At 44.3% G+C, this 24,775-nt stretch overlaps 5 protein-coding genes across 7 annotated transcripts; 4 read left to right on the top strand and 1 right to left on the bottom strand.

Annotated features, from left to right (window-relative positions):
* The first annotated feature begins 1,795 nt into the window (after positions 1-1,795).
* Positions 1,796-3,158, top strand: LOC136441691 (uncharacterized). The gene is made up of 3 exons (XM_066438129.1): positions 1,796-2,031; positions 2,410-2,568; positions 2,911-3,158. The coding sequence occupies exons 2-3, from the start codon at positions 2,463-2,465 to the stop codon at positions 3,156-3,158; spliced, it is 354 nt and encodes a 117-aa protein (XP_066294226.1). The 5' UTR covers positions 1,796-2,031; positions 2,410-2,462.
* A 33-nt stretch (positions 3,159-3,191) lies between these two features.
* Positions 3,192-14,449, top strand: LOC136441667 (P-selectin-like). 3 transcript variants are annotated; one of them, XM_066438100.1, is made up of 18 exons: positions 3,192-3,381; positions 3,680-3,741; positions 3,989-4,136; positions 4,447-4,644; positions 5,156-5,211; positions 5,320-5,485; positions 6,015-6,179; positions 6,431-6,495; positions 6,819-6,982; positions 8,053-8,212; positions 8,505-8,730; positions 8,908-9,096; positions 9,364-9,483; positions 9,644-9,763; positions 10,065-10,253; positions 12,114-12,299; positions 12,591-12,761; positions 13,075-14,449. In XM_066438100.1, the coding sequence occupies exons 1-18, from the start codon at positions 3,192-3,194 to the stop codon at positions 13,638-13,640; spliced, it is 3,141 nt and encodes a 1,046-aa protein (XP_066294197.1). In that variant the 3' UTR covers positions 13,641-14,449. The 3 variants fall into 3 exon arrangements, with proteins under 3 accessions (XP_066294197.1, XP_066294196.1, XP_066294198.1); XM_066438099.1 differs by having other exon boundaries at positions 6,428-6,495; XM_066438101.1 differs by lacking the exons at positions 8,908-9,096; positions 9,364-9,483; positions 9,644-9,763 and having other exon boundaries at positions 6,428-6,495.
* On the top strand, positions 13,801-15,279 carry LOC136442734 (lactose-binding lectin l-2-like). The gene is made up of 2 exons (XM_066439677.1): positions 13,801-13,819; positions 14,882-15,279. Exons 1-2 carry the CDS (start codon positions 13,801-13,803, stop codon positions 15,277-15,279), a joined length of 417 nt encoding a protein of 138 aa, XP_066295774.1.
* Positions 15,280-15,338: 59 nt separating this feature from the next.
* LOC136441693 (ubiquitin-related modifier 1-like) lies at positions 15,339-17,782 on the bottom strand. The gene is made up of 5 exons (XM_066438131.1): positions 17,679-17,782; positions 17,184-17,254; positions 16,714-16,795; positions 16,297-16,345; positions 15,339-15,869 (listed from the first exon to the last, which is right to left on the bottom strand). Exons 1-5 carry the CDS (start codon positions 17,711-17,713, stop codon positions 15,801-15,803), a joined length of 306 nt encoding a protein of 101 aa, XP_066294228.1. The 5' UTR covers positions 17,714-17,782; the 3' UTR covers positions 15,339-15,800.
* Positions 17,783-17,927: 145 nt separating this feature from the next.
* LOC136441695 (spliceosome-associated protein CWC27 homolog) lies at positions 17,928-24,488 on the top strand. Its single transcript, XM_066438135.1, has 8 exons — positions 17,928-18,239; positions 19,712-19,813; positions 20,814-20,940; positions 21,582-21,680; positions 22,235-22,387; positions 22,867-22,981; positions 23,305-23,888; positions 24,319-24,488. Exons 1-8 carry the CDS (start codon positions 18,073-18,075, stop codon positions 24,457-24,459), a joined length of 1,488 nt encoding a protein of 495 aa, XP_066294232.1. The 5' UTR covers positions 17,928-18,072; the 3' UTR covers positions 24,460-24,488.
* Positions 24,489-24,775: the final 287 nt, after the last annotated feature.

Below are 24,775 nucleotides of genomic sequence, written 5' to 3'. Positions count from 1 at the left end.
ATAATCTTTATTACATCTAAATGTCGGTACTCTACCCTCCACAGGTTAGGGGCACACGTGTCGAAAGGGCCTTCATGTGGCGAGATTTCAAAATAACTGAGGACGAGCAGGAACTCGTGGTACAGGTAGGAATCGTCTTGGTAATTCACAACAAAGAAATGTGTGTGAGTGTGTACCTGTTTGTGTGTGTGTATGTGTGTGTGTGTGTGTGTGTGTGTGTGTGTGTGTGTGTACCTGTTTGTGTGTGTGTGTCTATCTGTGTGTGTATGTTTGTGTCTCTGTGTGTATGTGTGTCTCTCTCTGTGTGTCTACCTGTTTGGGTTTTTTGTTTGTCTGTGTTGGTCTCTCTCTCTCTCTCTCTCTCTCTGTGTATATGTGTGTGTGTGTTCGTTATTCTCAATATACACAATACATCCTTGCATTATTTAAGGGTTGCTATTTTGGCTGTGGGTCTGTAATATAAGTGTCACGAAGCGACTTGTATCGTGCAAAGCATAAACCAAACAACATTCAATGTGATGCAGAACATGAATGCCAGGAACTCGTGGGAAAGGTAGGATTCGTTTTGGTACTTCAAAACAAAGAGTCTGTTTTTGTCCGTCGGTCTGAAAGTGTCACGAAGCGGCCTGGGTAAGGTTTTGTATAGAGCATAGAATACACTAACATTCAGTGCGAGGCAGAACATGAATGTCAGGCTTTTCGTTATGCTTCCTCACTCTCCCCTTCGGGTGAACCTCAGGACATCACCGGAAGTGACGATGAGGACATCCCCGGCGACCCTGTACAGCCGCAGGACTATCAGTACGTAACAGAAGTTTTTTTTTTTAATTTTTCTTAACGAACTTGCTCAGTACACTGCAGTGCAAGGCCGTAGGGCCAGGGGGCCACTCATCGAAGCACTGAACTAATTCTTACTGTAGCAGCATCTCTTCACCCTAGGTCAGAAACATTAATGCTCAAGAGAAGCATGACTTCACTGACCCATTAGGAGAAGCAGGGGTTACGAAGGCTGCTCGGGAAATTCCCTACCCCATTTAACCATTGCCACATCATAATCATTGCTGATACTAACTGAAAATCATTATGAAATAGCATCATTGTTTTCAACCTTGACATTCGTATATAGATGTATGCACATACATCATAGTCGTTGGTTTTCATTAATTATTACCATCAATCAGTATGCCTATTCACCCATGGATATACATGTGGTCTACTTCAAAGGTGCGTCGCCGTTGCAGAGAAGGATCTTCTGTTTGAAAAAGGAGATGCCCAGTCCCAGGACATCCAACACAGTGTGTCTGAAGATTCAAGAGAGAAAAAGGTACACGATTTCAATGTCTTATATGTGTATATGCTGTGCACTGCCGAGCTATGAGCCTGGTTCCAGTCTCTAGGGTTCGGCTTGTATATAGGAGTGTTTTACCGGGCCGAGTCTGCTTTATTGAGCCGTTTCTGTCAGCCTGCCTACTTGGCTGCCATATAGAATTTCGCAGCCTGTCTACTTTAGCTGCCATAGAAAGTTTTGCCGCCATCCTGGACGATCTAATGCGATCCAAGGCCGTTAACCCACCCCGAGCGGGCTACGCTGTCTGGGCGGGCGGGTATCACTCCCAGTGCCGTAGTGATATCGGGGAGCCCCCGATGGTGTGGTTTCCAGGCTACCGAGCTGGTAGTTTTGACTCCCACCAGCGCGCATTCTGTTGGTCACTTCACCCAATGTTTGTGTATACTTGAAAAGCTGTATGGTTAGGGGATGACGTCAACTGTCGTTTTTGATTGCCTTGTTTTTCTTGCAGATCCCACTCAAGAAACTGCCGAGTCGTGACTCTCTCTTCGGCGGGAAGCACATCAAGCCCGCCGCCGTCTGGACGCCGTACGGCCCGCCGCTGTACGGGTACGGCTCCTCCCTGAACCCGCCGCGCAGAAAAGGGCCGGACGCGCTGGTCATCCTCGCCGCCATCTTCTACTGCCTGGCCGCCCTGACAGCTGTGGTCTTCGCTGTCCTGTTCAAGACCAACGTCCTGTCAGGTGAGTACAGAGTAGCTAACGCTTCTGTCATCTCCAACTGCCTTACAGCTGTAGCAGTTCCCACAGAAGGTCTTACATGCATTGTTCTAAAGCAAAGTCGTATCAGGTGAGTTGCCTTTGCGGCCACCTAGTTCCTTTTTTTTTCTTCAGGTTGAATATTACCACTTTTGTCATGAACACATTGAGAATGCTGAAGTCTTCGATTTGACTGCAGTCAGCGGCCGGGTCTTAGTTTATTTCTGATTGCGTTCCCAGAATGTATTTGTCTGAATAATCAATCTGTTTTAGGTTTCATTGAATTTACCTTCGTCATATTCTGTTTTATTTCAATTTTGTAACATCGAACATCGTTACATATTTTCGATCTTTTTTTGACAGTGTACACGCCCCCCGAGCCCGTGCCTGCGTGGGTTCAGCAGTTTTCCCCGGAGATGCAGAGGTGGTACCGGCTGGCGCTGGCCGGAGGGCGGGACGCATCGGCGATACAGCCGCCGGGAACCGTGCAGCAGCCGACCGAGGAGCCTCCTGTGGAGGAGTGTAAGTCACCTTATGAGCTTGAGTGCTACTGTCTGTATAGCAAAAAGAAAACAGCAACATGGGGCTATGATGACTGATTGTCCTTTATCTGTATAATTTGTTACATGTATATATCAATATTACATGTGTAATGTAATATGTCATCCATGGTCCCAGGGTAAAACGATGTCTTACACTGAGTTGGGCCACCCTTGGGTATATCTCTGAATGACTGTACCTGTACGCACACGCCATTTTATAAGTAAATGTTTGTTAACAAGATCGGTCCTCTTCAAAAGTCAAGACCAGCATTGAAAAATAGTTGCTGTTGACTTTAATTTTAGAATATTTACTTCTTTTCAGTTTGCGGAAACAGGTCACTCCCTGCCTTACGTCACGGCCACTTCAACTGCACCAGCATCGCCTACTACAACATCCACGTGCGCATGTGCAGTGCCAGGTGTCACGTGGGCTACCGGACCGATGACGCAGGCCTGCTGTTCTGCAACCGCGGCCGATGGGCGCCGATCAGACCCGAAGTCCTGTCGACACTCGTCGGCGTCGGTCGGGCTGCCGACACGATGCCGAACACCGACCCTCGGGTGTTCTAGTATCTCGGCATCACCGACAAAATTTACGCAGACATGGCGGTCAACATTTTAGTGAAGGTTGAGGAAGTCCCGAACCCTTCTATCGTGAAGACATATCTAAATATGATCTCGGAGGACAATATCATCGATTTTGACATGATGCGGCAGTTGCTGATCTGGGTCGGTCCGAGTATCGACGACAGGGTGACGAGCCTGGACTTCCCGGAGATTCTGTCTCACCTAGGTAGGGCATTATGACCGAAAAGTTGGTTCTATCCGATTCCGTATGTGAGTTGAGAAAAAAATTTAGTTTGATGATTAGTCGTAAAGTGGTTTTACAACAATTGTTCCCCTTCTCGGCTACTTTATATGTTCGGCATTTTTGTCTAACATGTGTTTCTGTGTCTCATGCGCCAGTGGATACTGTCTATGCCATCATGGCTGCATGTATTTCCCTTTTCAGATTTCATTCATGGATTCTATGGATACTCTTACATAGTGAATATACATACATTTGACAACTCCTGTCTTTCTGTTTGTAGAGACGTTTGGGGCGACCAGACAGCCGGTCTGCAGAATCGTGGACTGTGGAGGGGAAGCGGAGGTATTTTTTTTTCTAATCTCAATACGAAATAGCAAGCATTTTCCAACGTAACGATAGTAAGATGTAATAAGATCGCGAGGCATACAAATTTACAACACCGTATCAAAATCTTATTTCATGTTGTTGGCAGAACAAAAATTGTTAATCAATACAATATTCACTAAACTTGCCATGAATAAAGCTCAGGCACGTAACTTCCAGTCTGTCCGGAGGAAAGACAACTTGCAAGTCTTCCTTTCATTCACAGAATTTAGCGCATGGCAATTTTAACAGCAGCACAACGACATACAAGTCTGAAGCCGGACTGGTTTGTGACCGAGGCTATCTGCCCCGGCACCCTGTACTGACGTGCGAGGCTACAGGACAATGGGACAAACCCGCACAGTGCGACCCGGGTAGGGTGTTATTCTGGTTTTAATGTGAATATTATTGGGCCCGTTGCCGAGTCTTCCGATGGACATTTCCTATATTCAGCTCTTCATGCAAGAAATTGACATATGACAAATATACTTTTTGAAACGATCACGTCACGATCAGTTGGAAACTGACGAATTCACAATCAAAATTTTTAAGATTGGACTCGATTGTGATTTTATAAAAGGAAATCAGTTTTCTTCATCGACAGAAACCCTCCAACTTAGCTGCTTTGAAATTGAGGACCTTGGTATCATTGTTGTCTGTTTGAATGTTTTGTACACCATGTAGTAACCTGCAACCCACCTGAGGACCCCCCGCACGGCTCGTACCTGTGCCAGGGTCACATGTTCTCTGACAGCTGTGACGTCAGCTGTGACGTGGGTTACGTACCGGAAACAGACGACACCCTGGGCTGCAGCTTGACCGGAAACTGGACCGCCTTTCCCAGAGGGAACACGACAGAGATGGAAAATGCTTTATCAGCAGGTGTGGGAAGGTTACATATCTATTTGTTTGCATTAGGCGTTTGATCCATGTCACGAAATATAAAATTACAAAGATGATAAACGCTCGTTCTCATGTAAATGTACACATTTTGTAATCTCCGTTACCGTTAGAAGTAAGACGTTCCTGACATTAAGATATGCCACAAATAAGGTACCAAACTGTCGTTTTTAAAAGCTAGAAAGTTTTAAGTCGTCATAAAAACTACAGTTTGACATCTTATATGTGGCAAATCCTAATGCCAGGAAAGTCGTATTTCAATCGGTAACGGAGATTAAAAAATGTGTACATTTCAATGAGAACGAGCGTAAAACGAAAGTGTTCTTGGATACCGATAAGAGGTCGCAATGTTGCAGATAAACATGAGATGACCACGTGTACACTCGTTGGAGGCTCGTAGATAATTTATGTAGACTCAACTGTTTTGGATATTATGTCTGCTATGTATATTATTTTGAAACGTATTCTGATTAACCTTTTCTCTTTTTGGCAGACGTCATCATCCCACAGACTCTTGCTTGCGTCATCGCTGACTGTGGAAACATTTCGGTGAGTATCTCAGAATATTCATCAATCATCATATACATTTTTTTTTTCTGCATAAGCCTAAACTCCAAGACTAACACTCTAAGATTCATTCACCTTGTCCGTCATCAGATCCCGGCACACGGTGACGTCACCTGTACAGGTACGACGTACGGCGAGACGTGCCATCTCACCTGTCGGGACGGTTACGAGCGGCTGAGCCAAGACAACTTCACCTGCCAGATTCACGGAGACACAGCCCAGGCCACCTGGAGTGGGGAACCGGATTGTGTGGCAGGTAATATGACATATCGTACTAAGAAGTACATAGAATGTGATTTCTCATATGAACGTTTCTTCCAGTTTCTTCCTCATTATTGTATCTTGTGCAGTTTCTTTAATTCATTTCTATCTTTGTATTGTATATCTTGTTAAGTTAACTTAAGTTGAATACCATGTTGATTCATTTATATTGGTCATTTATATTGTATTATTATGTTTTGATATTGTGTACAGTTTGTATGTTTCGGCATGGCGGCCTTGAAAAGGTGACCCCTGCGGGGGTTCACCTGTTCCGCCATGCCTTCCAGTTTTGGAGAAGTGTAATAAATAAATAAATAAATAAATAAATAAGTATGGTCCTCTAAGCCATTTTCTCCGTATGATGCAGTTTTTTTTAGTTTAAATTTGGAGACGGTACAACATCATCCCATGATGAAAAGGCACTTCATTTGGGATACTTTTTTTGAAGATATAACGACTAGGCAAAGGTTGAAAGGCATAGTATTTGGGATAATTTTGAGGATATTAACAACAGTGTTTACCAGTGAGTTGCGGAGCCCCTCCTGAGTTCCCCAACACCGCCATCCAGTGTGCCAGCGGACACACCTACGGGAACACCTGCGGAGTCACCTGTGCGGACGGGTACGAAGGAACGAACCACCAGAACGTGACGTGTCATAGTACCGGCAACTGGAGCTTACAGACTGGAGGTAGGGTCTGATGTTGCGTGAGATGCACAATCCTAACCTAATGTTTTATACTGGTTGTGATCATAGCGAACCAAACTGATAGACGTAGTATTTTTCTTACTGCAGATGAAAATGAAGGTACGAGCATACTTCCTTTTTGTGCAATTAAGGCTCTGTATGAAGATGAAATAGGATTCATCAGATTCTTTTAATCTTGTGCATATGCTGACAATCGATCTGTTTTAATATCAATATTCCTTTGTAAATAGCAGCTCTCCAGCCGGTTGTTGGGGGATCTGATCTGTTCTGTCAGAAGAAGGACTGCGGCAACTTGACTGTAGGTTTCAATTTTTCGTGTGAAATCCCCAATAATACGGTTTGACGTACATCAGGGGTTATCAATCCTCTAACAACCAATAGCACACACACACTAATGAACGAAATTCAGTCTTTTATTTCGCACGTAATAAGTTTGCCTAATGCTTCTTTCAACTATTGAATGACGAGTTCTAACGTTGCAAATGTAGCATAAGTATTGTATCATAATTTTGTAGACTATGAATTAAGATAGATAAAATAAAGAGGCAGGATAAGCGATGAGAGATGAGTACAAGTCACAAACATGTTTAATGTCACTCCTATTACTAACCCAACACACAGGCGCCAGCCAATGGCGTCCTGACGTGCAACGGGACCAGATACCAGGACTCCTGCCGCCTGGCGTGTGAGCCGGGGTACAAAGTTGCCGACGAGAGCGGCCATCTTCTCCACAGTCTCTTCAACTTCCAGTGCAAAGCGAGTGGACAATGGAACAAAAAGCCCAAGTAAAGAACATTTCCTCTAATTCCCTCTTGGTTGTAAACATACAGAGCTACCCATTTATTAGGGTTTTTACACATAAATATTTTATCCACCTGCCAAGAAAATGTCCACAGGGCATTTTCGGGCCCTATGGATTCGGGTGGTCATGAAACATTACGTGAGCAATGTATAACACCAAGCTAATACCGCAGCTATCTGGCAGGGAGGCCAAAGTGAAAAGTTAACAACTGGGGTAGTTCCGCTGCACATTTATTTAAAAAAAAAAGAAGAACAAATACTAGAATCCAAAAACATGGTCCGAAAGAACGTAAAAAGTTTTATAAGTCTGCCAAGTTTGGTGATGTAGCACTGAGATAGGTTATGTTGTGTCTGCCTTCTTGAGAGCGTTGGGGATGGGAAATATGAGATGCAAGAGGACAAACATGTCAGAAAAGCATTTTTTTGCGAAATTCGATAATTGCATAAATAACGAAATCGAAAGGTGAATTTTTTTATCATTTCATGTGTTTGGTACAAAATTACATATTTTGAGTCCAAAACCAGCTCTTCGGACCTAGAGATAAGAAATTTCATTTTGCCACCTGTGTTTTTGGCCTCAATTTGTGTCAGTTTTGAACCAATGTCACTTATTACAGGTACATTATATTGAGTATGACATGTCTGCCAAGATTGTGTTTATAGCATGACCCTACATGGCTTATTGCATATCTGCAAGAAGAAGCCTGAACAATACTTAGTTTTTAGATTATTGGGTCATTTAAACCTTACTTGTGAGCATGTTTTCTGCAATTTTGTATTCAATTTTTGTGATATTTCCCATTTTCAACATCAATAAAATAGGACTTCCCAACATTGCACGTCTTTATATTTTTAGTGCTTATTGACCTTGGTAAGAGCTATAGACAGCAGATAGATGAATTGTTTATGATGATTATATCTTAAGAAATGTGCATTCAAAAATGCTTCCCAGGAACCCTTCACTTTGGACTCCCTATATCTGGCTAGCATCTGAGCAGATCAGCTACTTCTACAACGACCAACATGGCACTATCGTTTCTGAACCCTTCTGTAGGTGTGTCCCGTCTGACTACTGCCGGCTCGGCCTGCACGACTGTCACCCTGAGCACGGGATCTGCATCCTGACGCGTCACCAGGCCTTCAGCTGCCGCTGTCGGGTCGGGACGGTCGGGGACGGGAGACACTGTAATCGGACCGCCTGCCCGCCTTTCCCGGTCAGTGAGATTTTGCTGCTAGCCTCTGTTCCCTCCTGAAAATGCAAACTTTTGAAAGGAAACGGGTTAATAGAGCAAAATGGTAAGAGTTCCCTTCAGATAGAATACAAAAGCGTTTCCTGGCAAACCTGAGAGAAGAGAATGTTGAAAGGGCTCTATCTGTTGATGAACAGAATAAGGTATGATCCACTGTAGCTTTAGCTGACAGGCCAAGCGATAACTTTGATTAGAAACTTTACAGTGGTAAAATGTCAAAATAACCGACTGAAAGTCGTTTTCTCCACCTTCCCAGATCGCTGAACCGGCGAACGGTTTCTTTAGATGTTCTATCCCAGGATCCTCTTCATCTGACTCTAGCCAATCAGCTAACAGCACAGCAGCGGAGTACGAAGTCGTCTGTGTGCTCCACTGTAACCCTGGTTACGACAGGCTGATCTATGCCGAGTACTCATGTGGACCTGACGGGAACTGGACCATTCCTGTCGACATAAATAGCGCAGGGATCACACCTTGTTTAGGTAAAGCTCAGAGCCCTTTGTAAAAACAATACAACAAGCAACTCCGAAAATATGACGGTCATATACATATGTAGCAATCAAAAGTCCAGTTATTTAAGACATAGAGCCACCGTACTTCCTTTTTGGTTCACCAATTTCTTGTTGCAATGCTCATTTCAAATCTCGTTTATATATCAGCGGCGAAATGCCCGAACCTGTCCAGTCCCACACACGGTGAGATGACCTGCAATAGCGGCTCCGAATTCCGCTATCCTGAGGCCTGCAACTTCGCCTGCGAGCCAGGCTACGAGCTCAAATTTACAAACAGCCGTGAGAGACACTGCCAGACGAATGCAACCTGGTCTGGTAACGACGCCCAATGTATCGGTAAGGGTGACATTCTTTTGACATTTTCTTACATGATAGAATCATTTAAATTGGTGTGATATTATCTTGATTCCACATGGTATTATCGTGAACATTGCTAGTGTCAATATACGTATACGTAAAACAGCCATGGCCTACGGCTACAATGAGCAACACACACCTCCTTTGAGTGCGTACACACCTACTTTGAGGGCGCTTTGACACTCCTACTTTGGGTAAGCGTTTACTTGAATGTATTCTATACCTAATTGAATGTGCCTACCGCAGACACGAACGAATGTTCCAGTCAGAATGGCGGCTGTGATCACGACTGTACAAATACAGCAGGAGGCTACAGCTGTACCTGTAGGACCGGCTTTCAACTGTCTGGAATACATGACTGCATAGGTAATTGTCAAACATTTCAATGTGTCATTATCAGACTTACTTGATTTTGACTACATTATATTCTCTCACGGTCAGATGTAATTTGGCATTTCAGCTAATTAAAACGTATCATATCAATCACACTAATGCATATTAAACATTATCATGTTATACATCACAGACATTGACGAATGTGCAATGGCGAATGGCGGCTGTGATCACAACTGTGTGAATACAGAAGGGAGCTTTTACTGCACATGCCGGTCAGGATACCAACTTTCCGGGACAACAAGCTGCAATGGTATCTAACATATCGATCTAACTTAGTAGTTTACAATAAGTTTAATTTGCAATTATTAAAAAAAGCGCTTTTAAACTAAACAACTAATGACACGAATCATAACGGCTGATGATACATACATGTTCTGCTACACACAGACGACATTGACGTAGCCGCGGGGACTGTTGGAGGGCTTCTCTAGCTTGCAGTCTGATACATTAGCCCTCAGACTGCAAGCAAGAGAAGCCCTCCAACAGTCGCCGCGGCTAACATTGACGTTGTTGTAACCCACATCTGAAGCATCGATGACGTACATTTTCAGCGGTGAAATGCCCGGGCCTCGGCAGTCCACAGAACGGTAGCATGACGTGTGACAGCGGCTCCAACTTCCGCTATCCCGAGGCCTGTAACTTCGCCTGCGACCCAGGCTACGAGCTGACGTTTACAGACAGCAGTGAGAGACACTGTCAGACTGATGCAACCTGGTCCGGTAACGACGCCGAATGCATCGGTAAATGTGACATTCTCTTGATTTCAAATGATAGTATCGAGAACATTGCTAGTGTCAATATACGTATACGTAAAACAACAATGGTGGACAGCTACAATGAGCAACACACACCTCCTTTGGGTGTGCGCACCTGCTTGCTCGCGTCAACACACTACTTTGGGTGCACCTTGACACTCCTACTTTGGGTGCCCCTTGACACTCCTACTTTGGGTGCCCCTTGACACTCCTACTTTGGGTGCACCTTGACACTCCTACTTTGGGTGCCCCTTGACACTCCTACTTTGGGTGCCCCTTGACACTCCTACTTTGGGTGCCCCTTGACACTCCTACTTTGGGTGCCCCTTGACACTCCTACTTTGGGTGCCCCTCGACACTCCTACTTTGGGTGCCCCTTGACACTCCTACTTTGGGTGCCCCTTGACACTCCTACTTTGGGTGCCCCTTGACACTCCTACTTTGGGTGCCCCTTGACACTCCTACTTTGGGTGCCCCTTGACACTCCTACTTTGGGTGCCCCTTGACACTCCTACTTTGGGTGCCCCTTGACACTCCTACTTTGGGTGCACCTTGACACTCCTACTTTGGGTGCACCTTGACACTCCTACTTTGGGTGCACCTTGACACTCCTACTTTGGGTGCCCCTTGACACTCCTACTTTGGGTGCACCTTGACACTCCTACTTTGGGTGCACCTTGACACTCCTACTTTGGGTGCCCCTTGACACTCCTACTTTGGGTGCACCTTGACACTCCTACTTTGGGTGCACCTTGACACTCCTACTTTGGGTGCACCTTGACACTCCTAATTTGGGTGCACCTTGACACTCCTACTTTGGGTGCACCTTGACACTCCTACTTTGGGTGCACCTTGACACTCCTACTTTGGGGGCACCTTGACACTCCTACTTTGGGTGCACCTTGACACTCCTACTTTGGGTGCACCTTGACACTCCTACTTTGGGTGCACCTTGACACTCCTACTTTGGGTTCACCTTGACATTCCTACTTTGGGTGCACCTTGACACTCCTACTTTGGGTGCACCTTGACACTCCTACTTTGGGGGCACCTTGACACTCCTACTTTGGGTGCACCTTGACACTCCTACTTTGGGTGCACCTTGACACTCCTACTTTGGGTGCACCTTGACACTCCTACTTTGGGTGCACCTTGACACTCCTACTTTGGGTGCACCTTGACACTCCTACTTTGGGTGCCCCTTGACACTCCTACTTTGGGTGCACCTTGACACTCCTACTTTGGGTGCACCTTGACACTCCTACTTTGGGTGCACCTTGACACTCCTAATTTGGGTGCACCTTGACACTCCTACTTTGGGTGCACCTTGACACTCCTACTTTGGGTGCACCTTGACACTCCTACTTTGGGTGCACCTTGACACTCCTACTTTGGGTGCACCTTGACACTCCTACTTTGGGTGCCCCTTGACACTCCTACTTTGGGTGCACCTTGACACTCCTACTTTGGGTGCCCCTTGACACTCCTACTTTGGGTGCACCTTGACACTCCTACTTTGGGTGCACCTTGACACTCCTACTTTGGGTGCACCTTGACACTCCTACTTTGGGTGCACCTTGACACTCCTACTTTGGGTGCACCTTGACACTCCTACTTTGGGTGCACCTTGACACTCCTACTTTGGGTTCACCTTGACACTCCTACTTTGGGTGCACCTTGACACTCCTACTTTGGGTGCACCTTGACACTCCTACTTTGGGTGCACCTTGACAGTCCTACTTTGGGTGCACCTTGACACTCCTACTTTGGGGGGGGGGCGTCTCATCCTTCCGTTCATAGTTAGAATAATTGACCAGGTAACAACAAGCATATTCCCCGCTCCAGGTGTGCAATGTCCGACCCTGGCCGGACCCACAAACGGAGGAATGTCCTGTAACCGCGGACACTCGTTCCGTTATCCCGAGACCTGCAGCTTCAGCTGTAACAGCGGCTACCGACTGACTTCCGGCAGCATCAGTCGGACATGCGGGGCGGATGGCACGTGGTCTGGGAGCGCCGCGGGATGTACCGGTAATTAACAATGTCATGTTTTTACAATAACCTTAGCAGCGATTCTGTATCTCCATGATTGGTGTGCGAAGGAACGAGCATAGTCAAGATAAAGTAGGGGAGAATCATCTGCTCCGAACAATCCCCACATGACAACTTTGCACACGCCATGTTTGTCGCTGAGACACAAGAGTGCTAAGCTGCTCTTCTTACTTGGAAGAGAACAAGATCCATTTTTTTACGTTTGATTGTACTTGTTGATTGCAGCAGCATTACGAAAATTCTTGCTTAACTACTGGATTTATATTTCAGTGGAGTGTCGGAGTCTCACCAGCCCCCAGAACGGCAGCGTGGCCTGCACTAACCGCCTGGAGAACGGCAGGTGCAACTTCACATGTAACCATGGTTACCACCTGCTGGGGTCATCTGAGGTCCTGTGTGGGACAGACGGACAGTGGATAGGCACTCCCCCTTCCTGTGCAGGTACCTGATTTTTTTTGTATTGCATTTTATTTGCAAGGCCAAGGTAAGGAAGGGACGACTCCAAGTCTTGCTTAATTTGATATTTTTGTGAAATTATCCATCCAGAAATTTTACATGTAAATGTACTCGCAGGCCTTCATATTTTTCATACTCATTCCATTATTCATCTACACATTCACTTGCTCGTACCGATGCTACCTTGTCATTAGATATATGATGACTAAAAGCCGGTCGGAATTTCAATGGTGATGTAGACAATTGATTCATGAATGTCTTTGACACGAACCTGTTATTTGTCTACTCTACACTATAGCCTGTGACAGCGCAGCTGACATCATCTTTTCGATCGACGTTTCCGGAAGCGTATCTGGGCACTTTGGCACAGTCAGGACTTTTATAAGTGATGTTGTACGTTCCCTCACTATTGGGGGAAGCCACGCGAGAGTCGGTTTGATCAAATTTGAGCATGGCGAGGCGGTTAAGAGTTTTTCTCTGGCCGATTATGATAGTAAGTCTGCTTTGGTGAATAGGATCGCTTCTGTCGATAGAGCCTTAGGAAGCCATGCAGAGACATCTCACGCGGGTTTGTCTGTTATGCGTGACGAATTCTCCACTTCCGGACGGCCAACAGCGAGAAAGATCGGGATCGTTCTCACGGACGGTAAGGACAAAGGAAGCGATGCTGTCATACCGGATGCGGAGGCACTAAGAAACGATGGCACCACTATCTTCTGTGTAGGAGTTACTGATCATGTTAGGAGGGAAACTCTCGACAACATGGCCAGCAGGCCCGTTAATGAGCATGTATTCACTGCTTCGTTTGCGAACCTGCAAACTATCGTAGACACACTCCGTCCTAAGGTTTGGTGTGGGCCATAACTTTTGAGAGAGCTAATCAGTATAATGTACTTATTGGAAAAATTTAATTTGAAACTTTGATCCAACACAAGAATTGACTCATCATGAATTTTTGATTGGACCTCGAACCTTCGTCAGATGTTCAATCCACTGTGTTGAACGCCGAAAAGTTGAAAACGTGATGACATCAGCAGTGAATCGTAGGGTTCAGGGAGGGATGATGGGCCCAGATGTAAATAGCCTTTTTCACGCCCCTCACAACATACTATATGTTAAAACCATGGCTGCTATGATCAACTTGGAAAATTTTATACAAAAAATGTAGCATCATTTCCAATGAACCTACCCAATCTAGTCTGATCAGTTTGCTCTTTAGTGATTCCTGTCGTGGCAGTGATTATCAGTTTCTATGTAGCAGCTGTATTTGGAGTAGATAGTTGTATCAAGTTCTATGAGAAAATACTAGATCTGGTGATACGAGCAAGCGCAAACCAAGGGTCCAGAAGTACCGATCGATGGCCCAATAACAAAGATTGTTGAATGTGCCTAAGTTATACGAGGGTTACATTAGAATTTCCTCACAACTTCTTTGATGTCTCGCTACGTATTAACAGATTTTTTAGTTTTTTTCTAATTACTTCACCTTACGTCTTATCATCACAAGTCTTTTTTGTGTATCATTTTGACGTCAGTGTTAGGGAATTTTGTGACTCAGGCTTGTTGTCTCTTTACTTATTTGATAATGTAAAGGTACACATGCTTTTTTCTGCATCCCATATTTCAACTTCATGCAGTTCATTTAACAGCATTAAAAGTGACTCTTACTCAAACTCATCACTTTCATTATCATTTACAATGCATCCGTCTGATTAAAACATAGCGGTACTAATCAAAATGTCTTGTTTTGATTGCAATGCATCTTATTTTATCCCTACCATCAACATATGCATCATTTTTATCATCATCACAACCTTCTCCGCATTCCATTCCGTTCCAGTTCATACATTATTCAATTCAAAGATACAAGTCCCTGGATTATGCCATAAAGGAGTGATATCGCATTAGCACGCAATGTACATATGCATATAACACACAGATATGAGGTGTAGCGATGGTGGCGCATGACCCGAGATATAGGCGCCTAAACCTTACAATAGTCTAGGTGTGTTTGGTTGACATCGGTCATTTATTATTGCAATTAGATGACGACGTCAACGTGTATTAGGTAGGTGATCATCTAAACCATCCTCTTTCCGAAACAGGCTGCCTCAACGAGTACGAATACCACCAGCATAGCCGGTCGTGCTACAAGGCCTTCAACGAGCGGAGCAAATACAGCAGTGCAGCCGCGAGCTGTTCTACTGACGGCGGAACTCTCGCCATGCCCCGAGACGCGGACACAAACACGTTCCTCATTGACCTGAAGAATGCCGTCGATAACACGGCCTACTTCTGGTTCGGACTGACCGACGTTCAACAGGAAAGGAGCTGGATGTGGGCAGATGGTGTTGCTCTTGGAAGTTTCAGGCCGTGGGGTCCAGGAGAACCCAACAACTCCGGAGGTAACGAGGACTGTGCGGAGTATTGGAAGGATGACATGTGGAACGATGTTCCGTGTTCTGCCTCTAGGAAGTTCATTTGTCAAGTCACGCCAAATTAACGGGTAAATCTTAATTAAACAATGACATCACGCAGTTATTTTCTTTAAGTTGACGTGTCCCACGCTTTTGTGAAGTTTGTAGCTTTATTTTCAGGGCACTTACCGAATATTGGACAATCATATAAAGTTTATATAAATGTACATGTTCATTTTGAAGCAAAACGTAGGCATTTCAGCAACCAGCATTGTCATCTCATATTCATACATTCCTATTGGAAATGAATATCATTGTAAAACTACTTTTAATTGTATATAAAGCTATATTCAATAAAGCGTATGTCTTTTGACACTTCTTATCTCACTCGGGACATCAATGGACCGCCTTGCTAATCCCTGAAAGTTACAAGCTTCAGCTTATTCTAGGCAAGCTATCAAAGGCCAGAGAAGAAAATCTTCTATTTAGCTAATGACGAACTTATCTTAAATATATCACATGTCTAAACAGAAAAGTGGCAATACTTTGGGATTTTCTACGACAGGACATTTTTTTACAGCTTCTTGAAAGTAATGATCATTTAGTGTCAGCCTCCGTGTAGGGTTGAAATGAAAACTATTCTGTCGTTTGCTTCCAGCTGATATTCCAGCTCTCCCTGAAAAAAAAAAATTAAACTATTGATAAAATAGCAGATGACATGTATGTAAAAACTGGCCTCTGGCCATGGCAGCATCAATGGTACCAGGTACTACCAGCATTGCTGGTGGAAAAAGAACAAATTCACCGTTATCAAAAATAATTTTTGCTTTCAGAAAAACACTTGAGCAAACACAAAAATGCTACTTTTTATATGACATTAACTTGCTGCTATGTGTATAACTGATATGATAACCACTCAACAGGCTTGAATTGATATCCTAAGATTAAGGACATAATATCAAGAACACATTTTTAATTTGTCTGATGTACAATGTATCTGTAAACATTCGGTACTAGGTGCTTTCCATGCTTTATCAATTCACATATAGGAAATATATCCATATGTCTATGAATACATAATACCTTCAGTGCTGAATACTTACCATAAGCTCCCAATCCACATCATTGATGAGCACCAAGATCCCTGGTCTCCTGCATGCACATACAAAAAACAGCAGATTTTGAACCACTTGTTATGAATTAACAAGCAAGTAAAGTGAATTACGTTGATGAAGGTTAGACATCCAGGTGATAAGATAGGCCAAAAAAAAATTACTCAAGCAACTGGATAAGATTTTGAAACAGTCAGACGTTTCAGACAGCATCTACTGTCTGTTGTTAGTAACTAAAGAAGGATCTGGTAGAACTAGGTTTTATACCAAAACTCTGAATACATATATGTTAATGAAGGGAAGACAATTTCAGATGGTTCAATTGGATAGTAAGTTAAGACAAGGATAGGTTGCATGTTAATGAATCAATTCATGATGAGTTGTTGAGATGTATGTAGTAATCCTTACACAGTGTCCCCCTGAACAAACAGTTCTGGCCTCTCCTTCAGCAGGTGGTCTTTTATCCACACCAGTAGTGACTTGATGGTCCCTGGAAGGAAATAGATACATGGTAAAATCATTTGTGAAAAAATCTATTAAGTTAAACTAACGAACCTCTGGATATCTGATGTAGGAGAAGATCTTGATAATATAAGCTGTTTCATGGTTTAAATTATGCATGTACAGTGCGATGCATTGCGGGTAATGTAAAGTTGAACTTGAACGCTCCTCAGAGACATGAACAAAACACTATTGAGGATCTGGATCTGCATGTAATTAAAGCATGGTGTAGACAAGAACTGCTTACAAGTTAGGGGCTTCACTGTTGGGCAGGCAGAGCTCAAACTGCAGAGCAGCTTGTTGTAGGCAAAACCTCAAGTCACAAATCAAAATTTTTTATTTGTGACTTGAAATGATACAAGTCTACTAGTACTCACACGGCTGGCTGGTTCCCGGCAGGCTGACGTCATGTTTCTTCACCATGTCAAACAGCAGCTCTGCACCACCACTACAGGAAAGTCAAGAAAACCTTTAAGGATGTCATGCATATAAATGATGTACAGTACTACATGCAATATAAGACATCAAACAAAGTTGCAATGTATTTTTAGATGTAGGCCACAATATATAATATACATATCATTTACATATTTAGATGGCTTGTCTGTGTTATCTTTATAATATTTGAAACATACATCTGTTACCTGTAGTGTTACCCGAGTCAAAAACAACTCAGCAACAGCGCGAGCAAGCTCCAAAACATGTTTGGGTTGGGGGAGGGGGGCAGATATTCAACGTGCAAACAACAGGGTTATTCTGAAAGAGAAATTCCCGGAGGTTGAGAAATCGCGCCTAGCTAACTAGGAGGACTTCTGAGTAGAAATTACAACCAACCCGGACTAGGAAAGTCTGTAAAAGCGGTAAAAACCTACCTGAACTCTAAAGAAATGTTCACCGAGTTCGCCATGCTGTCTGTGACCTTTGACTTTTGATAGCATCACAACTGTATGCCTAAAACAACAAAGTCTGGATTAATGAAAGTTAATCTTACGTTCGCAACAAAGCCAGTCAAATAATTTAACGTTTGAAGATTGTTTTTGAGACAGTAAATTTATGAAAAACATCAGTTTCATTGCATACTTGTTGCTATCAATATATTTTAGCATGTTTGGCTGCCCTGATGACCTCACTTAACCCCAAGATGGCGCCCAGAATGAAAAAGTGAAACTCGATTTGTCTCTTCCTTCAGTTTTTCCCACGAAAATAGCCTTCATTGAACACTAATTACAAACTTTCCCGACGTGAAGGACCTAAGAAACCTACAAGATGAGTAACATCTACATCCAGGAGCCTCCTACGAAAGGGAAAGTGCTCCTGAAGACGTCTGTGGGAGACATAGACCTGGAGCTGTGGTCCAAGGAGGCGCCGCTCGCCTGCAGGAACTTTATCCAGCTGTGTCTGGAGGGTTACTATAATGGCACGGCGTTCCACAGGTGGGGAGATGCCGTTCTTTATGTCGTCATAAAATGGACTGTTTAAAAACTTGAGTTTGAAATAAGCGTTAACATAAATATGCTCCAGGGGCTGGGAGTCACCAGAAACAACTGGAGGGTCTTTGCCGAGAGCAGACCAGTCTGGCGAGCCCTATACATGTCTGCAGCCGCCATGCATCAGACACTGATGCCAGCGAATGATTGATTGATTGATAAATATGCCTACTTTCAAGATACATCATACTACTTGATACTTATAAGTAGTCCTATAAGTTATAGGACTACACTACATAATGTAACTAACTAATATTTATTTATTTACTACATGTATAATATTTAGTACATATATGATATTTATCTATACATGTATATTTTACAGGGTTGTTCGAGGCCTGTGTGTGCAGGGGGGAGACCCCACCAGTACGGGGGCAGGGGGTGGTCTGAGCCGATATGTTTAACAATGATGTCCCTGTTCCAGAGTTGTGCGAGGCCTGTGTGTGCAGGGGGGAGACCCCACCAGTACGGGGGAGGGGGGTAGTCTGAGCTGACCTGTTTAACTATGATGTTCCTGTTACAGAGTTGTTCGGGGCCTGTGTGTGCAGGGGGGAGACCCCACCAGTACGGGGGCGGGGGGTGGTCTGAGCCGACATGTTTAACTGTGATGTCCCTGTTACAGAGTTGTTCGAGGCCTGTGTGTGCAGGGGGGAGACCCCACCAATACAGGGGAGGGGGGTAGTCTGAGCTGACCTGTTTAACTGTGATTGTTCGCTGTTCCAGAGTGGTGCGAGGCCTGTGTGTGCAGGGGGGAGACCCCACCAGTACGGGGGAGGGGGGTAGTCTGAGCCGATATGTTTAACTATGATGTCCCTGTTACAGAGTTGTGCGAGGCCTGTGTGTGCAGGGGGGAGACCCCACCAATACGGGGGAGGGGGGTAGTCTGAGCTGACATGTTTAACTGTGATGTCCCTGTTACAGAGTTGTGCGAGGCCTGTGTGTGCAGGGGGGAGACCCCACCAGTATGGGGGAGGGGGGTAGTCTGAGCTGACATGTTTAACTGTGATGTCCCTGTTACAGAGTTGTGCGAGGCCTGTGTGTGCAGGGGGGAGACCCCACCAGTACGGGGGAGGGGGGTAGTCTGAGCCGATATGTTTAACTATGATGTCCCTGTTACAGAGTTGTGCGAGGCCTGTGTGTGCAGGGGGGAGACCCCACCAATACGGGGGAGGGGGGTAGTCTGAGCTGACATGTTTAACTGTGATGTCCCTGTTACAGAGTTGTGCGAGGCCTGTGTGTGCAGGGGGGAGACCCCACCAGTATGGGGGAGGGGGGTAGTCTGAGCTGACATGTTTAACTGTGATGTCCCTGTTACAGAGTTGTGCGAGGCCTGTGTGTGCAGGGAGGAGACCCCACCAATACGGGGGAGGGGGTGAGTCTGAGCTGACCTGTTTAACTATGACTGTTCCCTGTTCCAGAGTGGTGCGAGGCCTGTGTGTGCAGGGGGGAGATCCCACCAATACAGGGGAGGGGGGCGAGTCCGTCTACGGCAAGCCCTTCAAGGACGAGTTCCACCAGAGGTCAGTTCTAGATGTGATTATTTGTCAGCAGTTAACTATCAGTGTGATAATCTTCATCACTAACCTCTCTGCATCTCACTACTGTAGTAAGCTTGTCCACTCTTCCAAATACGCATTTACAGCAACAACAATTGTGGGTAATTTTCATTTCATTTCATTTCATTTCAACTTTAATTCAGGCACCTGGCCCATATCATAGAATATACGAAGGAGAGAAGACCTGTAATATGTCAAACGTGAAGGCCCTTGACTTGAAAACAGTTCTCTTCTCGACCATTGTCTAGATTCGCATACCAATGTCCAGACATGTTTTGTTAACGTCTCAGGGGCCTTCACCTTTGACATTTTGCCCACATTCCTGTTGCTGAGCATGTGCACTCAGAAGTGTGAACAAGCTTATTCCTATAAAGAAGATGCTTAGAAAATAAAAATTAGAATGTTGATGTTTTGTTACATTTCATTACCAGACTAACTATGCTATTTGAAACATATTAACACTTGTAACATTGAGCCAAATAGGAAGAGTGATTTACCAGGGGAGTTTGGCCACCAGAGAGAAATGTTATCCTTACTGACAGCTCACTCTTCTATTTCAGTTCAGTTCAGTTCATCCTCTTTTTGGAGGTGACACAAGTGCTTCCACAAGTTCCTGTCGCACAAGACAGTTCAAAGTTCCTCATCTTCAAGGCCAACATCCTCTTCGATTACTTTCTTTAGTGTCAACGACGGGCGACCATGCCTACGCCTTTCATTTGGTTTCCAGAGGAGAACCATTTCCGCCATTTCCTTGTGGCGCATGACATGGATGGCCAGTGACAACCTACGGTTACGAATAAACTTAGTAATCTGTGGCATGCCACCATACAGCTCACTGTTTGTATTTAACCCATTTTTTCCCCAATTCTACTCTACATAACCTGTAAGAAATCCCTGGTGGAGGCTAACATTACATCATGATTGTGTAGTGTGTCACGATTTCTAAATGGTTCCTTTTTCCCAGATTACGTTTTGTCAGAAGAGGCCTCGTTGCCATGGCGAACTCCGGACCAAACGACAACGGCAGTCAGTTCTTCTTCACACTGGACCGAGCGGACCACCTGCATGGAAAACACACCATCTTCGCTAAGGTGGGGATGGATGGTTGGATAAATTGTAACAGTGGGGTTCACGCGCCTCCAACTGACCAGTCTAACTTGTCTTGCCTAGTGGTAAAGGCGTGCGGCCTGTGATCTGGCTACCAGGTTTCAGCGTGGGTTCGAATCCCAGGGGCCAGGAGACTGTTCTACTCGCCTCTTTGTTTCAAAATGAATGGGTGAATGAATTAATGTATGAATGAATGGTAAATGAATGAATGAATGGTAAATGAATGTATGGATGAACTGATGGTGGGACAAAGAGGCAAACAACTGAATGATTGAATTGATGGATGGATGGATGGAGGGTCTGTAGACAAGTGCTCTACTGTGGATAACAGGCAGGGGGAGCTCTTGAATCACGTACACTACAAATGTAGACAAGATCTATTCCATAATCAATCATATTTATGATCTTTTTGAATAGATCATAACCGACAAAATTTCTTACTAATCTTGAAGTATGTGTTAAATGTCCCTTACCATAATTGAGCAGGTACCTGTCATTGTTTGATCCTAAAGAAGTCACTTATCACAAATAGGCAGCCTCAGATTCTAACGTTTCAAATGTCTCTGTCAAGAAACATGATGAAGGATAGCTGTCATGACATTTCAATCCCTTATCACTGCTGCAGGTTACAGGGAAGACTGTGTACAACATGTTGAAGCTGGCGGAGGTGGAGGTGGATGGGGAGGACCGACCGCTGCACCCGCACAAGATCAAGGCCACTGAGGTGTGTTTTGTCATCTTCAAAATCTACCGACAGGTGTTCAGATCCTTACATGTAAGCATGAAAGTTCAGATGTGTTCACTTAGTAGTTAAAACATTGGTAAGTTCAAATTGGTAAGTTCCGTTTCGGAGTTTGCAAGACAGCCATCTTGGACATCCAATTTTTAACCTTTTTTGCTACTGAACATACAGTTAATTTTCACATGTCAATAACGTAAAGCAAAGCACTAGAGACCAAACAGGACAACTTCATGAGAGGGATCAAGGAGGCCATCTACATCTGGGCACACAAAGAATATGGTAGCAAGATTTTACATTTTGTATGTAATCGAAAATTTAAGTAAATGCAATACAATAACTTCTTCATTATGCATGAAACGTTTCAAATCATTATTCAACATACCACTTTGCAGACTTGTAATGACGAAGTCTTTGTTATGTTGGTATTTACATATACTGTACATCTTCTGGGATAGGAACACTAAAGTCAAGAAGGCTTTGTGGTTAAAACATAAGAACCCTATATGTTAAAACATAAGAACCCTATATGTTGACAGGTCCTTTTCAACCCATTTGACGACATCGTTCCCCGGGAGATTGTCCGGGAAGACAAGAAGGAGAAGAAGGAGGAGACAAAGAGCACGGCGCGAGCCACCAAGAACTTCAACCTGCTGTCGTTTGGGGACGAGGCTGAGGAGGATGAGGAGGAGGTAGGGACTCGCTGGACCGTTTTTGGCAATGCCTCAGGGAAGGGGGTATTTCTAAAGTACTACCTGCAGTGTCCCCCTTCTTTCTAGATCTGCAAGGAAAACGTAGGGACTTGTTTTTGGCGATGACTCAGGGCAGAGGCATTTCTTATGTAAAGTACCATAACTACTACCTGCAGGGTCCCTTTCTCTTTACATATGCAAGGACGAGGAGGGTCTGCCTTACAATGTTTTAGTATACATAGTCGTATAGTAATATACAAACTGACAGTCTACTCAAGCCAGCCAAGGGCCAGTCAAGCCTGCCAATGTTAAGAATCTTGTCCCCCCCCCCCCAAGTAAACATGTACATGTGCAGTAAGTACTATGCCCCCCTCCCACAATGTGAACTCACATGTACATGTTTAGTAAATGCTGTGCCCCCCTCCCCCCAGGTGACCTTACATGTACATGTATAGTAAATGCTTTGCCCCCCTCCCCAGGTCAATGCAGTGACAGAGGAGCTCCGCCCCAAGGGCAAGAGCAGCCACGACCTTCTGAAGGACGACCCACGACTCAGCTCGGTCCCCGCCGTTCCCACCTCTCCTTCTGATGCAGGTGGTTTGTTTGTTTATTTTCTAGATCTTAAATGTATGACAGCCTTTGTTGTACATTCATGCCCTACAAGTATAGGCATACAGATATAAAAGTATAAGAAAGTACACATAGTGACTAAGTCTAAAAGAGCCAGATGTTTCAGATAGTATCCACTATCTTAAATCAGTGAATGAGAATGAGGAAAGAAAGTGGAAGCAGTCTGTAACATTAAATAGCTCTTTAGAGAATGTATCCAGTTGCTTGATTTATTTTGTATCTCGTAACGTTCTCTCTGAATGTCTGATCGTGATGTATTGCACCTTTTAATTTCTTTATCTTGACAGAAAACCAGAAGAGAAAGAAACAAGACACAGACGACAGTTCTGATTCTGATCAAGATTCAGATTCTCCCGACGAAGACAAGGAAGCCATGAAAGAGATGATCCGAAAAAAGCTGAAGACTGGTGCCAATGCTGAGACTCCTGCGAGTGAGGAGAAAGTAGAAACTGATCAGGACACAAAGAGCAGGATTGAAGCCCTGCGGGAAGAGACCAGAGCCCTCAAGAGAGAGCTTCAGAGAAGACAGAAGGCAAAGCTAGAAGAAGAAGAAGAGAAAGAACGAATGAAGGAAGAAGAGGAGAAGGAGGAGGAGGAAAAAGAAGATGCCCTGGCAGATTTCCATTCCGAAAGACGGAAATACCTGGAGAAAAAACAGAAGGAGAAGAAGAAGGGAGGATCGAGAGAGGAGCAGACTCTGGCCATGCTGTCCAAGTTTCAGAACAAGCTGTTCTCTGTGAGGAAGGAGTCAACAGGGGAAGATGAAGAGGAGGAGGAAGAGGAGAAAAAAGAGGAGGAGGAAGAGGAAGAGGATGAGCAGCTGTTGGGAGACAGCTGGATGGCACACAGACTGCACTTTGAGGCAAATCAGGTTTGTTAAGTTGTTAATCCTTTATTTCCTTCACCGAGCAGGTTATGTTTTAGGTGCCGTTTGTGGGCGTGTGTTTGTGGACAGCAAAACTTGAGAAGTTGTGGATGGATCTGTGCAATATTGGGTATGGAAAAGACAAGGATACTTAGTTGTGGATCTCCTAGTGGTTTCCCGGTACTGCAGCAGAACTTCTAGTTTTTATATCTTGTGTTTTGAACTTTCCATTGATGATGATTTTAAATCAAGCTAGAGAATGATAATGAAATTACAGATAAAAGGAATTTCTGCATCTTCATGTTAGGTTAGTTACGCTTCAAGTTCGACGTTAGATAAGAGGTTAGTAAAATAAGACAGTTCTTCTACAAAAGTGGCAATGAAAAAAGCATGTCAAAGGTGATATCAAATGACGTGTGGTGGTGTCGAATTCCAGGTGCAGGCGAAGGATGCAAACGTGGTGACGGCAGACAGCTACGACATCTACGACCCTCGGAACCCGATGAACAAGCGGCGCATGGAGGCCAGCAAGCAGGCCATGAAGGACAAGGGCAGGAAGTTTGTCAAGGACCAGTAGAGTATATGTAGGTAATACCTGTGTGTCGGTCTGGTTCAGTTTAGTTCAGTTCTTGCCTTGAACATTCATCTGTGTTAAATAACAGTTCTTTATTCATAACCAAGGAAATGATATCAGCCGACATTGCATTCACTCCCTGAAGCTGTGCATATACTAATCTACAGACATTACACTTAGGCTCTCGTTGCATGTTTATGATTTTCCTCATTTGCAGTATTTTTTTTCAAACCAGGAAATGTCATTTATTTGGCCTCATGCTCTGTTGCATTTATCTTGATGGCTGTATACTAAGGGTAGATCAAACTTTGAAAAGCCA

The sequence above is a fragment of the Branchiostoma lanceolatum genome, chromosome 9 (genome assembly GCF_035083965.1).
Source record: "Branchiostoma lanceolatum isolate klBraLanc5 chromosome 9, klBraLanc5.hap2, whole genome shotgun sequence".
In the NCBI taxonomy this organism is placed as follows: domain Eukaryota; kingdom Metazoa; phylum Chordata; class Leptocardii; order Amphioxiformes; family Branchiostomatidae; genus Branchiostoma; species Branchiostoma lanceolatum.
This window is presented reverse-complemented; position numbering and strand designations above follow the sequence as displayed.